Source organism: Bison bison, unplaced genomic scaffold (assembly GCF_000754665.1).
Source record: "Bison bison bison isolate TAMUID 2011002044 unplaced genomic scaffold, Bison_UMD1.0 scf7180017864508, whole genome shotgun sequence".
NCBI lineage: Eukaryota > Metazoa > Chordata > Mammalia > Artiodactyla > Bovidae > Bison > Bison bison.
In genome coordinates, this window is record NW_011495064.1 from 2,658,256 (window position 1) to 2,672,335 (window position 14,080).

The 14,080-nt window shown below is 43.2% G+C and overlaps 1 protein-coding gene across 1 annotated transcript in view; it reads right to left on the reverse strand.

The window, feature by feature from the left end:
* MRPS5 (mitochondrial ribosomal protein S5) overlaps window positions 1-14,080 on the reverse strand; it is a 24,408-nt gene that overhangs the window by 2,759 nt on the left and 7,569 nt on the right. Inside the window, exons 4-11 of the mRNA XM_010829568.1 lie at window positions 12,081-12,206; window positions 10,599-10,832; window positions 8,860-8,894; window positions 7,394-7,484; window positions 5,077-5,123; window positions 4,556-4,613; window positions 4,191-4,253; window positions 939-1,075 (exon numbers count right to left, since the gene is read on the reverse strand). Coding sequence (XP_010827870.1) covers window positions 939-1,075; window positions 4,191-4,253; window positions 4,556-4,613; window positions 5,077-5,123; window positions 7,394-7,484; window positions 8,860-8,894; window positions 10,599-10,832; window positions 12,081-12,206 — 791 coding nt within the window. The remainder of the gene's footprint in view (window positions 1-938; window positions 1,076-4,190; window positions 4,254-4,555; window positions 4,614-5,076; window positions 5,124-7,393; window positions 7,485-8,859; window positions 8,895-10,598; window positions 10,833-12,080; window positions 12,207-14,080) is intronic.

Here is a 14,080-nt window from a genome sequence, read left to right on the forward strand (position 1 = left end):
GTAACTTAGTGTCTTTAAATTCATGGAACAAAGGGCTAAGTCCCACCCAGCCTGAGTAGCCAGGCCTAAGCACCCTCAGTCTGCCCCACACCTGCCCTAGGGGACAGCAGTCCTAGGAGGGGTTGGGGACACTACAGATGAAGAACAGGAGGCTGCAGGGGGCATGAGACTAGCCAAGTGTGTCCAGTGGGTTGGTGCTGGGGCTGGCACTCGCTGTGGGCCTGCTGGGCACCCTCTGCCCGCTGCTCCCTTGTCTTCCTGCCCTACTGCCCTCCGTTTGTCCCCTCCAGTTTTACTAAGATCCAGTTGTCACGTAACACTGGAGAAGCTTAAGGTGTACAACATGAGGATTTGCTCAAAAGATACCAAAGGCCTAAATATAAGACCCAACCTTATAAAACTTTGAAGAAAACACAGGACAAAAGCTTCCTGACACTGGATTTAACACTCATTTCTTATATAGAATGCCCTGCTGCTGCTACTGCTGCTAAGTCGCTTCAGTCATGTCCGACTCTGTGTGACCCCACAGACAGCAGCCCACCAGGCTCCTCTGTTCCTGGGATTCTCCAGGCAAGAATACTGGAGTGGGTTGCCATTTCCTTCTCCAATGCATGAAAGTGAAAAGTCAAAGTGAAGTCGCTCAGTCGTGTCCGACTCTTAGTGACCCCATGGACTGCAGCCTACCAGGCTCCTCCGTCCATGAGACTTTCCAGGCAAGAGTACTGGAGTGGGGTGCCATTGCTTCTCCATTTAAAGGATAATCCTCATGAATTACCTCTTCACTTGGATTAACTAACCTGATGCAGCCAGAGACAAAGAATGCACGGTCCTCAGGTGGCCCAAGAGCAACTCCAGGGCGGCCCAGGAGATGCTGGTCTCAGAGCACACCGCTTAAATACAAACTGGCTCTTCAGTTTCCGAGCACAGGGTTGACTTACCTGGCGAGAGAGCCCCTGGAAGAGGCCCCGGGTGAGGCTGAGCATGTTGACGGAGCCAGAGACCTTGGCATACATGTCTTTGATGCCGATGAGCCGGCAGATGGTGGTGATGGCTCGGTGGCAGCGGAGGCCATAGCCTAGAAAGAGGAGAATCAAGTCAAACGCCTGCCCACTCGCCCACAATGCAGGTGGCGCCACCTGCTGGCCTCACCTGGCTTCCAGCTCTGGGTTTACATGTTGGTTCACATTCTGGCTTCATCACTTCCCAGCTGGGTGACCTTTCACAACTTCCCGAACTTCAAGGAGGACCCTGATTTAAATGAGATGCTATAAGGACTAAGTAAATAATATATATGTTTCTGGACTTCCCTGCTGGCTCAGTGGTGAAGAATCTGCCTGCTAATGCAGGGGCCATGGGTTTGATCTCTGGTCCAGGAAGATCCCACATGCCTCGGAGCAATTAAGCCTGTTCCCCACAACTCCTGACTGTGCACACACCACAGCTACAGAAAGCCCGTGAGGAGCAACAAAGACCCAGCACAACCAAAAACTAATTAAATGATTAATTTTAAAATACATATACCTGTAAGTTTATTAAACACACGGATAAAAAATAGGGCTGTTAAGATTAACAGAGAGCCTGAAGTTTCTTGGCACCCCATGTCCATGTTAACTAGGGCTCCCCAGACACATCTGTTCTCACCCTCCTTGAATGGTCAGCTGCAAAGAATAGAGACATCATCCACTTCCTCCTTCTGGAAAAACTCTTGGCTTCAGTAACACACCCTCCCCCAGATTGCCTCCTAGTTACTGGCCTGCCCTTCTCACCTCCATGCTGGCCTCTAAATCTTCCATGGTTTCCTCTCCAGCCACTCACCCCACTCTTGGCTACCTGTAATCCCTTACCCATGTTGTTGCTGGTTAGTTGCTCAGTCATGTCCAACTCTTCATGACCCCATGGACTGCAGCCCACCAGGTCCCTCTGTCCATGCGACTCTCCAGGCAAGAACACTGGAGTGGGTTGCTATTTCCTTTTCCTGGGTAGCTTCCTGACCCAGGGATCAAACCCGCATTTCCTGCAGCTCCTGCATTGGCAGGCAGATTCTTTACCACTGCACCACTTGGGAAGTTCTCTAGCACTCTGATTAGCCAGGCATAAAACTCAGCACATACCTTAAAGCTGAGCTGAAAAATACAGCTTTAATCAGAAGACAGCAAAGATTTAAAAAAAAAAAAAAGTAACTTCTGCAATTAAAACCAGCAGTCTTTCAAAAATCATTCAGATAAAGATGTATCCAAAGTAACATGTCTAACAAAAACATTAGGCAGGCCACAAATGCAAGCCATGGACAGAGGAGCCTGGTGGGCTACAGTCCATGGGGTCGCAAAGAGTCGGACACGACTGAGCGACTTCACTTTCACTTTTCACTTTCATGCACTGGAGAAGGAAATGGCAACCTACTCCAGTATTCTTGCCGGGATAATCCCAAGGACGGGAGCCTGGTGGGCTGCCGTCTATGGGGTCGCACAGAGTCGGACACGACTAACGTGACTTAGCAATATATATTTTCAAATTATCTTGCAGATACATTTTTAAAAGATTTTTTTAAAGGAGGTAAAACTGATTTTAATAATGTATTTTATGAACCCAGTATGTCCAAAACATTATCATTTCAACATGTCATCAATACCATAATATTTTTGAGCTATTCCTTATCCTTTTTTTTTTCTCATATGGAGCCTTTGAAATCTGGTGGTATGTGACACAGGGACTCCCAGAAGCCACCTTTCAAGTACTCAAAAGCCAAATGGGACAGCACAGGTTTAAACCTTAATGTCCAAGTGTTCAACTCAATACTTTTTCTAATGATAAATGTTTTTATTATCTGGCATATGAATGATTACTTATGATTTTGAAGCAGAAGGCAAGTTCAGGTGCACTAATATAATTGGTACTACATTTGATTTTTTTTTTTTCTTTCTTATTTCCATGCCATGGCTCTAGCAAAGTTGTATTAGAAGCTTTGCCATGAAAAATTTAAATACTGTGTATGTTCTATCTTCTGAACCAGACTTTTTAACATATTACCTAGAGTTATACAAAACCATTTTTACTGTAGAACCACAGGTGAAACGCACATCAGAATGTTTAAGAATTCTACTGCCTGAGTATACTGGGCATAACTGGCATAGCCCCATGACCCTAAACTCTGACTGCCTGCTCTTCCCAAGACAGGACGAAGGTCCATCTCCAGATCCTCAGAGCCTGGTATAGCACCTGGCTCACCAAAGTTGTTCAATTCACACTTAATGATGAGAGTAAATTAAAGGAACTGAATATGCTGTTGGAAAAGAACCATCTGTAGCATCCATCAGTGAATTCCCTACGAGTAACCAATGCTTTTGAAGAACTGATGCTTTTGAACTGTGGTGTTGGAAAAGACTTTGGAGAGTCCCTTGGACAGCAAGGAGATCCACCAATCCATCCTAAAGGAAATCAGTCCTGAATATTCATGGGAAGGACTGATGTTGAAGCTGAAACTCCAATACTTTGGCCATCTGATGCAAAGAACTAACTCATCAGGAAAAGACCCTGATGCTGGGAAAGACTGAAGGTGGGGGGAGAAGGGGTGACAGAGGATGAGATGGCTGGATGGCATCACCGACTCAATGGACATGAGTCTGAGTGAACTCCAGGAGTTGGTGATGGACAGGGAGGCCTGGCGTGCTGCGATTCATGGGGTCGCAAAGAGTTGGACACGACTGAGCGACTGAACTGACTGACTGATTGAACCACTGTTCCCGCTACAAACTCAACTACTTATCCAGTTGCTGTTTCCTATTCATTAAGTGCTCTTCCCGCCTACAGTTACCCCTGGAATGTGTTTGTAATCATATGAGTCTAAGTAGGTTGACGACTTTTTTAAAAAAAAATCACTGAATTATACATTTAATTCATTTATTTTCTGTTGTGATTTGCAGTATGTGTGATGTCAGTTCCCCAAATGGGCATCAAACCTGAGCCCCCTGCATTGGAAGCCTGAGGTCTTAACCACTGGCCCACCAGGGAAGTCCTAAGGCTGACTGCTTTTTACTTCCCCAAAAACCTCAATCGACTTAAATCTAACTTAGGCCTGTCCATTTTGGTGTTTTCAAAATGAGTTCAGGCAAAGGTGAGCAAAAACAGGGGGCAGGATGAAACTGGTACAGTTTCTCTGCTTTCCCTCCAACACATCATAAGTTTTTAGTTACCTCTGGGTTGTTTCTTCATCTTGATATGTGTCCTTTTAAATGTTAAGGAAATATCGTGGTATACTGGAGGGTAAAAACAGAAACACAGGGTTAGGGGTACAGCTTTAATGCCCTTGCAAATACCACAAAGCAACCACCACGACCCTAAGCAGCCATCATGCATCAGCCACGGATGAGTAACCAACTCTGATTTCACTCATTACTAACCTTCTCATGAGAGTAAGTTTGGTTCTACATTTTATATATTTATATGAAAGAAGGTAGTAACAGACAGAGAAACACAAAAATATCCACAGAGATATAGTGCCACACATAAAGAAACAAGTATAAGCCTGAAAATTTTAAAAGAAAAGATTAACACTCACTGGTATGGTCTTCATATCGTTCTATATAATGCAAATAGTGAACGGCTCTATTCTTTGCCTGAAAGAAAGAAGGAAAATAATTTTCTTAAATCTCTTGTTGGGAATTTACATTTTCTCAGAGATTCAAAAAATACCTTTTATAAAATATTTTATTATGGAAAATTGCAAATTTACACCAAAATTTCAGTAGATGCTTCCAAAAGTCAAGGATTTAATTTTGAAAAAAATAAATAAATAAAATAACATCACTACCACAGCCAAAAAAAACCCAAACTGAAACCAAATCAATAATTCCTTAATATCGTTTAACATTCCGTCAGTGTTCAAGCACTCGCCGCTGTCTCATAGCTCCGGTAAGCAATCACAAGGCTAATAGAAATGACGCAAGAACACAGGCCCTTCTGAAACTGCCTTTATGAGATCAGTAACTTTTGACAGTAAGTATTTTTCTGTGGTTCCCACGAAGTCTAGCACAGACATTATTGATCTTTTACTGTTAACAAAGAAAAAAATGTACATACTTTTCTGAAAGCATCTGCCCGTTCAGTGGCTTTCCCAATGGCAAAACCTTTTAAAGAAAAAGTAAAAATATTTGAAGTAGCAATTTCACTGCAAGAAATTTCCCCTATCAATATACTTGCAAAAGTACAATAAATGACATGTACAAGAAGCTCACTGTTGGGCTTCTCCGGTGGCTCAGTGGTAAATAATCTGCCTGCAGAACACACAGGCTTGATCCCTGATCTGGGCAGATCCCGCATGCGGTGGAGCAACTGAGCCCGTGCACCACAACTACCGAGTCTGTTCTCTACAGCCCGGGAGCCACACCCACTAAAGCCACGGCACCCAGAGCCCACGTTCTGCAGCGAGAAGCCACTGCAGTGAGGCGCTCATGCACTACAACTAGAGTACCCTGTTCAACACATGTAGCGCAAAGCCCGCGCAGCAACAGAGACCCAGGACGGCCAAAATAAACAAACAAATTCATTTCTACAGAAAATATATGGTGGTATAGGAACAAAGAATTTCTGGGAAGAAAAGTGAAAGTGAAGTTGCTCAGTTGTGTCCAACTCTTTGCGACCCAACCCCATGGACTGTAGCCTACCAGGCCTCTCCGTCCATGGGATTCTCCAGGCAAGAGTACTGGAGTGGGTTACCATTTCCTTCTCCAGGGGATCTTCCCGACCCAGGGATCGAACCCAGGTCTCCCGCATTGGAGGCAGATGCTTTAACCTCTGAGCCACCAGGGAAGCCCAAGGAACTGTTAAAGAGTCGTTTCCTTTGGCAACATTCTATCTACAAGGTATTATAAATACCCGTTTTATAAGTGTCAGTATGGATGTAAATAGGCAGTTTTCCAGTTTTCTTCCCTTTACACATTCATGTATACATTTCAAAAACAGATGTTCATTGTGGAAACTTTACTGAAGAGTATCAAGAAGAAATTTGAAGAACTGGCGAACATACTAATTAAACATTTTTAATCTTTTCAGTGTGTACTCTTCCAATCCTTATAGGCTTTTCTTTACATATAAACATACTTTTTAAAAACTGGGATTATATTAGTCTTATATAAGTGGTTTTTAGTTTGTCTCTTTGACCTAATGATTATTTTGTGAGAAATATCAATAACCTCAGATATGGAGATGACACCACCCTTATGGCAGAAAGTGAAGAGGAACTAAAAAGCGTCTTGATGAAAGTGAAAGAGGACAGTGAAAAAGTTGGCTTAAAGCTCAACATTCAGAAAACTAAGATCATGGCATCTGGTCCCATCACTTCATGGGAAATAGATGGGGAAACAGTGTCAGACTTTATTTTTTTGGGCTCCAAAATCACTGCAGATGGTGACTGCAGCCATAAAATTAAAAGACGCTTATTCCTTGGAAGAAGTTATGACCAACCTAGATAGCATATTCAAAAGCAGAGACATTACTCTGCCAACAAAGGCCCGTCTAGTCAAGGCTATGGTTTTTCCAGTGGTCATGTATGGATGTGCGAGTTGGACTGTGAAGAAAGCTGAGCGCCGAAGAATTGATGCTTTTGAACTGTGGTACTGGAGAAGACGCTTGAGAGTCCCTTGGACTGCAAGGAGGTCCAACCAGTCCATTCTGAAGGAGATCAGCCCTGGGATTTCTTCAGAAGGAATGATGCTAAAGCTCAAACTCCAGTACTTTGGCCACCTCATGCGAAGAGTTGACTCATTAGAAAAGACTCTGATGCTGGAAGGGATTGGGGGCAGGAGGAGGAGGAGGAGACAGAGGATGAGATGGCTGGATGGCATCACTGACTCTATGGACGTGAGTTTGAGTGAACTCCGGGAGATGATGCACAGGGAGGCCTGGCGTGCTGCGATTCATGGGGTCGCAAAGAGTCGGACACGACTGAGAAACTGAACTGAACTGAACTGAAGTGATTTCCCATAATTGTTTAATGGCTATAGCATATCACAATGCTTGGTTACATATACTCTTCTGGTAACTGTGTCCCTATTGTGCAATATTTACTGTCTCTCTCCCCACCCCCAGTTTTTGTTTTTTACTATTATACATAATACAATCGTGTCTTAAGCCTTTTAAAATATTCACTGTCCTCATGGGAAAAAGCAGGTGTAGGAAGATCTCTCTTTTCCCTCTAAGGAATTACTTGGGTTCACCACAAGGTCTGTGAGCCTAAGCCACTAAAAGACAATCAGTGGGAAAAGCCTGAAGCCACTGAGTGCACAGCCGAGGGCAGGCCATGCCTGTCCCCCCCACCGCCAGCTCCTCACGTCCTCCCCCCACTCACCTGCGGCGGCTCCCCCCCACCGCCAGCTCCTCACGTCCTCCCCCCACTCACCTGCGGCTCCTCTGCCGTTCCCCACAGCGACCAGGACACGGACGGATCTCTTCCTTCCCTCTTTGGCCGTCATGTTGAAAACATTTCTCACCTAGAGGACAAAATGGCCATAAATGTTAGCCCTTAAGGAAATTCTGAAGTAGGGAACCAAAGGAACCTACACACACACACACACACACACACACACACACACACACGGTGAACACACACATCGTCCCTCACTCCCACGAGCACAAACAGCACACTTCCTCCAAAGGAAACCACCATCTGGGCTCTTTCTTCAGGAGTAAAATGGAAATAGGACTTTCTCTTCTTATTTTACAAGCTGGTTAGACGATCTGACTGAGATAACTTTTAAAGAGATTTGAAACTGTAAAACACAGTCTATCTTATTTTAATGAAGGCACCACAAGAAAGAAAAAGAGTTGCTGATTCAACTTGAACACAGTTGGTAACTGACTGAGTGACACATCCCAATGGCAGAGATGCTAAAATATGAAAAAGTGTGGATCCTACAAATGATAAAATGCAGGTGCAGAAACAATCAGCACAGAAGCGGGGCTCTATGGATTAGACTCAAAAGGAGACAGAGACTTCTGAAATACTGATTGTTATGCACTGTAGAAAATCTACATTTGGGGGCATATTTATACATTCACCAAGAACTACGAAACTGTTAACTGCTTACGTGGTGGCCCCTTTCCCATAAAGTGAACTTAAAGAAAAAGGGAGCTCAAGCCCACTCTTGCAGATTCTCTTACTGGAAATCACCCCCACAGACAAAATTCTTCAAAGGAACTAACTTCCACAAGGGGTATACCAGGACCCAAAGACGTAAAGTACTTGTAAATATAAACTTGAATGTAATTGACACTGAAGAAATAACGTACACAATCAATCACAAACTCAACACATTCCATATGGCATTTAACACCAAGTGTGAACTCAAAGGGAAGTTACGATTTTAGGAAATGCCCTGGAAAAAGTGATTGAAATTGACCTGATACAGACTTCAGTTTCAAGACCTTATAAGAAGCCCAGCAGAACCTTTCCCTAGCAAGAGCTGGACATTCACAGTAACTCCAAGCTTTCTACCCCTCCCCATGTCTCCCTCCAACCTCTGCTTCCTGAACTAAGTGTCAGATACAGCTGATCCCAAGAGAAATTGCTACTGCAACCTCTGCTTTAAGAAAGAGGAAATTTAATGCAATCTCCAAATTCTGGTATCAACAATACCACTGAAGTCACCTTGCGATGAGACCCTGCTGAGCAGCCCCTCAAAAGGGCAGCAGTCAGAAGAGAACTGAAATTGAAGTTTCATCATTTCCTTACACAAAGCAGCCCTGTAGCTCAGAAAGTCACACATCAAAGGCTTTTCTTCACTGTTCCTCTTGCTGTATCCCCTCAATATCTACTAACCCAACTTCTCCGAAGGCTTAACTCGGTATTTAGTTCAGCATGCCTACCTCAAGTATCCTGGTATCGAAATCATCATACGTTTCTGCAGGGAGGAAAAAAAACAGGAATATAGATAAACGCATCCATGTAATTAGTGTATGACAGCATTTTTTATCACTGGCACCATCACTGACTTTTCACCAAGAATCTCAGATATTTTGGTGCCACTCTCCAGGCTGCACCCTGGTCCTCATCACTACCAGAAACTCTTCCACCCCTAAATTCATAAACCTGGCCACCATCTTCCTGACTGCTTTCTCCTACCCCTCCAGCTCTCACTCAGTGACTCAAAGGTACGGTTCTTGGGGCTCGGCCAGCATCTCCAGACTCTTGACCACTGCTCCCCTTTCTCCATCACCCCTCTGGCCTTCCAGCCTCTCCCAGTCAGTCAAGACACTACCGCCTACCATTCCGCTAGGTCTCGTGAATGTCCTCAACTTGCTCACCTCTTCCCCCGTCCACCACACCATCCAGGATGCAATCAGTACAGCTGTCTGGCCACACCTGACCTGCTGGCGCTACGACAGAGAAGTCAAAGCACGGCACACACTGGGGCCACTGAGAACTCACGGTCTCCAACTCAGCCGAGCCCTCTCTGCTGCCCGCGGGCCTTCTACATCCTTTTACTCAGGTCTCTCTCTCCTCACCACAGCAGCCATTTCAAACACTCCCTGTTCTTTTATTTTGACTATAGGAAATTTACATTCATAGACAACAAAACAACCAGCAAAATGTACGTTTATGTACCATTAGCTGGCTTCAGTGATTATCAACTCACGTCAATCTCCTTTCCTCTACATTCGGTCCAATTCCCACTCCACTGGGTAATTCTGAGGCCAGTCCCAGATACGTTACGTTTTCATCAACACACTCTGGTGGCCACACTCATCCATGTTCCCATCTCCTTCTCAAAGACTCAAGGAAGCCTCTGGAGAGACGACACTCACACAGTCAAAATACAGCTCACCTGACCCTGTCCGCTGCCCTTTCTTCTGTCACGAGTTCACCCATTTATCTACAGGCTAAACCTGGGCCCTCAGGAGGGACTTGAGCTCATGGGTTTCCCCCCCCATATCGTCATTCTCCCATGGGAAGTGTTCTTCTAAGTCCTCAGTGTGCTGGCTGAGTCTCTCCACCTCAACCTCTCCTCCCCTCTCTAAGCCAAACTTAAGAAAGCAGCCAAACTCTTGCCTACTTTCTCATCTCCTATTCGTAGACACGAACAAATTTTTCAGATGATTTTTACTTCTTTACATACTCAGGAAACAGTGGGGGAGATGACTTTGTTTTCTAATTTCATCTGATAAATATTATCAACTTTTATTTCATGTGTTCTTTTAGGATGCTTCATGACAACTATTTGGTTTCTTCTGTTATCAAAATAGCACTCCCAAGGCATGTTGCTCCATACCCCATGACCAACAGCACTTGGGAAACCACGTACTATGGGAGACGCGTAATAGGCGTAGTGCACACCACCACGCTCGAAGGCTCTGAGAAGCCACACAAGGAAGACACCAGAACCCAGTGCTTTGCATCCTATCTGTGGAATACTTCTTGGTTTACAGGCCTCTAGTGTTTCATAAAATACAGTTGGTTAACAATGTGAAGTTATTCCAGTGATATTCAGATTCTGTATTAGAAAAGGGCAGTCTAAACAGAGGAGTAACTAGAAGCATATTAAAGAATTCCAGAAACTAGGAGTGCCCTCTCCATCACGACGTAAGTGAAACCAGGACTCTGCTACCTCCATTGGGACCGGGGTCAGGGGGGCCAAGACTGATGCCGCCCCACGAGTTTCCGCTCCATCCTCGCTCCCGTTTAACCTTCATCTTCCTCTTCCGGTCCCACTCTTCTCTCTGTTGGACCATATCGGCCTCCACCTTTTCTTGCTCTTCCTTGCTTCTTTGAGTGATGGTCTGTATAGCTCCACTTTTCATAAGTGGGGCATTCAGACCAGGCCATAGGAAGCCACGACGCCCTGAAGGTTTAAAAACACACAGAAATAATTCTTTTAAAAGCATACATTTCTTGAGTATTAAAATGCCAGGCAGTGGGCATACAGATAGATACTGCTGGTGGGAGCTTATACTAACATACTCACTTACAGGCCACTTGGCACCGTCTACTAAAACTTTAAACATACCCGTGGTAGCAGCCAATAATTCCACTTAGCGGTACTGCCTAGACACACACTGCCCCTCGGTTATGCACCGTGCGTGTGCTTGGAAAGGATGTCCACTCAAGCGTTATTTGTCAAGCCCAAAAAGAGAGGCAATCAAACTGTCTAGCAATATTGAAACAGCAAAATGAACTATGGCATATCCAACCTATGAAATATGCTGCATTGAACTCAAAGAATAAGGCAGCCCTGTAGGTTCTGATATGGAATAATTTCTAAGACCTATTATTGAGTGAAAAAAAAGTGAAGTATAAGAGAATATGTACCGTGTGATATAATCTAATGATTTTTAAAAGAAAATGCATATTCCTCTTAGGGTTTTTATGTATACGAAAGCATTAGAAATGTCAGAAGGATTGTTAATTGGCTATAACCCGATACAAAATAAAAAGTTTAAATTAAAAAAAAAAAGAAAATGTCAGAAGGAAACATCAAAATGAAATCAGTGGTTTCCTTGGCAGAGGCAACTGGGATTGAAGAAAATAAAAAAGGCATCAAGGGACTTCCCTGGTGATCAAGCAATTAAGACTCCTCACTTTGAATTCAGGGGACCCCCAGTCCGTGAACTAAGACTCCCACACACTTGTTTTTGTAAATAAAGTTTTATTGGAACATAGCTGTGCCCATTTGGTTATGTCTTACCTATAGCTGCTCCTCTGCTACAACAGCAGAGTTGAATGGTTGTAACAGGGACCATGTGGCTCACAAGGCTGAAAATACTTACTCCTTAACCCTTAGCAGAGAAAATTCTGATTTTCTACCACTGAACTGTAAATTCTTTGAGCACAGGGCCTTTCACAGCAGATGCCACACAAGGGCACTTAAGGCCTGTGGAATGAATAACTCAATGAATGAATCTCTTTTTATGAGATTTTCTTCCCCTGAATCATGGGGCAATGAGCCATTTGGCTGGACTCTAAAACCACATTTCCTAATGTCCTTCATTAGAAATGTTTTGATGTTTCTAGTTCATAAAACATCTATAAAGTTTTGGAGAGAAAAAAAAAAAATCTTAGCACAATAGCTGTTTTTACAAGTTAAGTTTACCTTCACCGATGATCTGACCCCTGTTCAAATCCTTCCTTCTTTTTCTCTTGGTTCTTTTGCCTCTTCCTTTTCTTGCTCCAGCACCGGTTTCTGCTAAAGCACCTTTCCATAGCTCATCTGCTGTCACTGTAAAGAGACAGGTGTTACAGAATTTCTTCAAGCAGTGGTTCAGGGCCTACTGATTTATTCCTGTTGAGTAAAAAGGGCTGGAAGAAGCGGGGTCATCTGCATCATTGCAGCAATGAAAGCAAAATTAAAACATCCTTTGCACATTCCACATGATTTCCATTTGAAAAGCCCAAGATTTGTTGCTACTCCTTTTACAGAATATGGCCTCCCCAGCACAAAAGACAACCAACATTTATATCCCCGTTACTTTCCTATAGATGTGTCTCCTGAACATTTTATCACCTATGTGACATCCACGGTAACTGTTGAGATAATCAATAACTCGCCTTCCCAATACAGGTCTCTTAGCCCAAAGAACCAACTCTGCAATTTGAACCCACAAATCTTAATCATTTATTTGTCTGCTCTATTCTGAAAATGCCCTATACGTCTGTATATCCTTCAAAACAAGATGCCCAAATTCGTCTTCAACTCTAATGAAAACCTAACCATTCTTGGGAAAGAATGAGCATGTATGGGGTCTGACAGTTAATCCCTGCACATGCCTGTATGTACTTCTTAGATGATTATCTTTTACTTTAATGTACAGACCCCGAAACCACTGATCTGTTTCCATCTGTGAATTTCTAGGCTCCCCCAATCTTTCCTGCCATACATTGCAGACCATTTTCCCCTCTGTACTTGTGGAACATTCAGATTCTTTACTTCTGACTGCTCCTGAATTTACTGGTATAGCCACGTTGTTTATTAGATTTAAATGGTCTCCACAAGGACTCTGCCTTTCACGTTATCACCAACTGATTTTATGACAACCAATTATTCCATTACCAATTTAATAAAGAATCAGAGCCATACAAACATTGTACTAGTCAAAAATCTAAGACACATATATCTACATGCCTGAAATACTAAACACATTCCAGAAGTCAAATGAGTATCTTCATTTTCCTTTTTTTATGAGCCCTTAGGCTTTAAAGGTTCTATCTGCTTGCTTCCTGAAAGGCCTTACACTTGGATCCTTTGGCTTGATAACATGAAAAGGGGAAAATGTTTTGGATTTACAGTATTTTTTAATGTTTTGCATCTATAGAGTACCCTGTTTTTCAAAATACACATATTATTAGAACTAATCTTTGTAACTGAAGCTCAGAAAAATAGGTCAGTTTCCACATCACATGCTGCTTTGTGTATTCTTGATCAAAGCAAACTTTAGATTGACACTAATTCATTTAAGAGAACCAAAGGTTTGAAATAAAATTACCAACCTCAAGCTATACTCTCACTAAACACTGACTTTCTTTCTTTATTCCTTAAAAAGGATGCTATCTATAAATGCCATCAAAAACTTGAAAGTTCACAGTGCAAGCACTTTTAATGGAGATAAATCTGGATTCCAGAAAAACATCTACTTCTGCTTCACTGACAATGCTAAAGCCTTTGACTGAGAGGATCACAACAATGTGGAAAATTCTTCAAGAAATGGGAATATCAGACCACCCGACCTGCCTCCTGAGAAACCTGTATGCAGGTTAAGAAGCAACAGTAAGAACAGGACATGGAATAACGGACTGGTTGCAAATTGGAAAAGCAGTACATCAAGGCTGTATATTGTCAACCCTGCTTATTTAACGTACATCATGCAAAATGCCGGGCTGAATGAAGCACAAGCTGGAATCAAGATTGCTGGGAGAAGTATCAATAAACTTGGACAAGCAGATAACACCCTTATGGCAGGAAGCAAAGAGGAACTAAAGAGCCTCTTGATGAAGGCGAAAGAGGAGAGAGAAAAAGTTGGTTTAAAACTCAACATTCAAAAAACGAAGATCATGGCATCCAGTCCCATCACTTCATGGGAAATAGATGGGGAAACA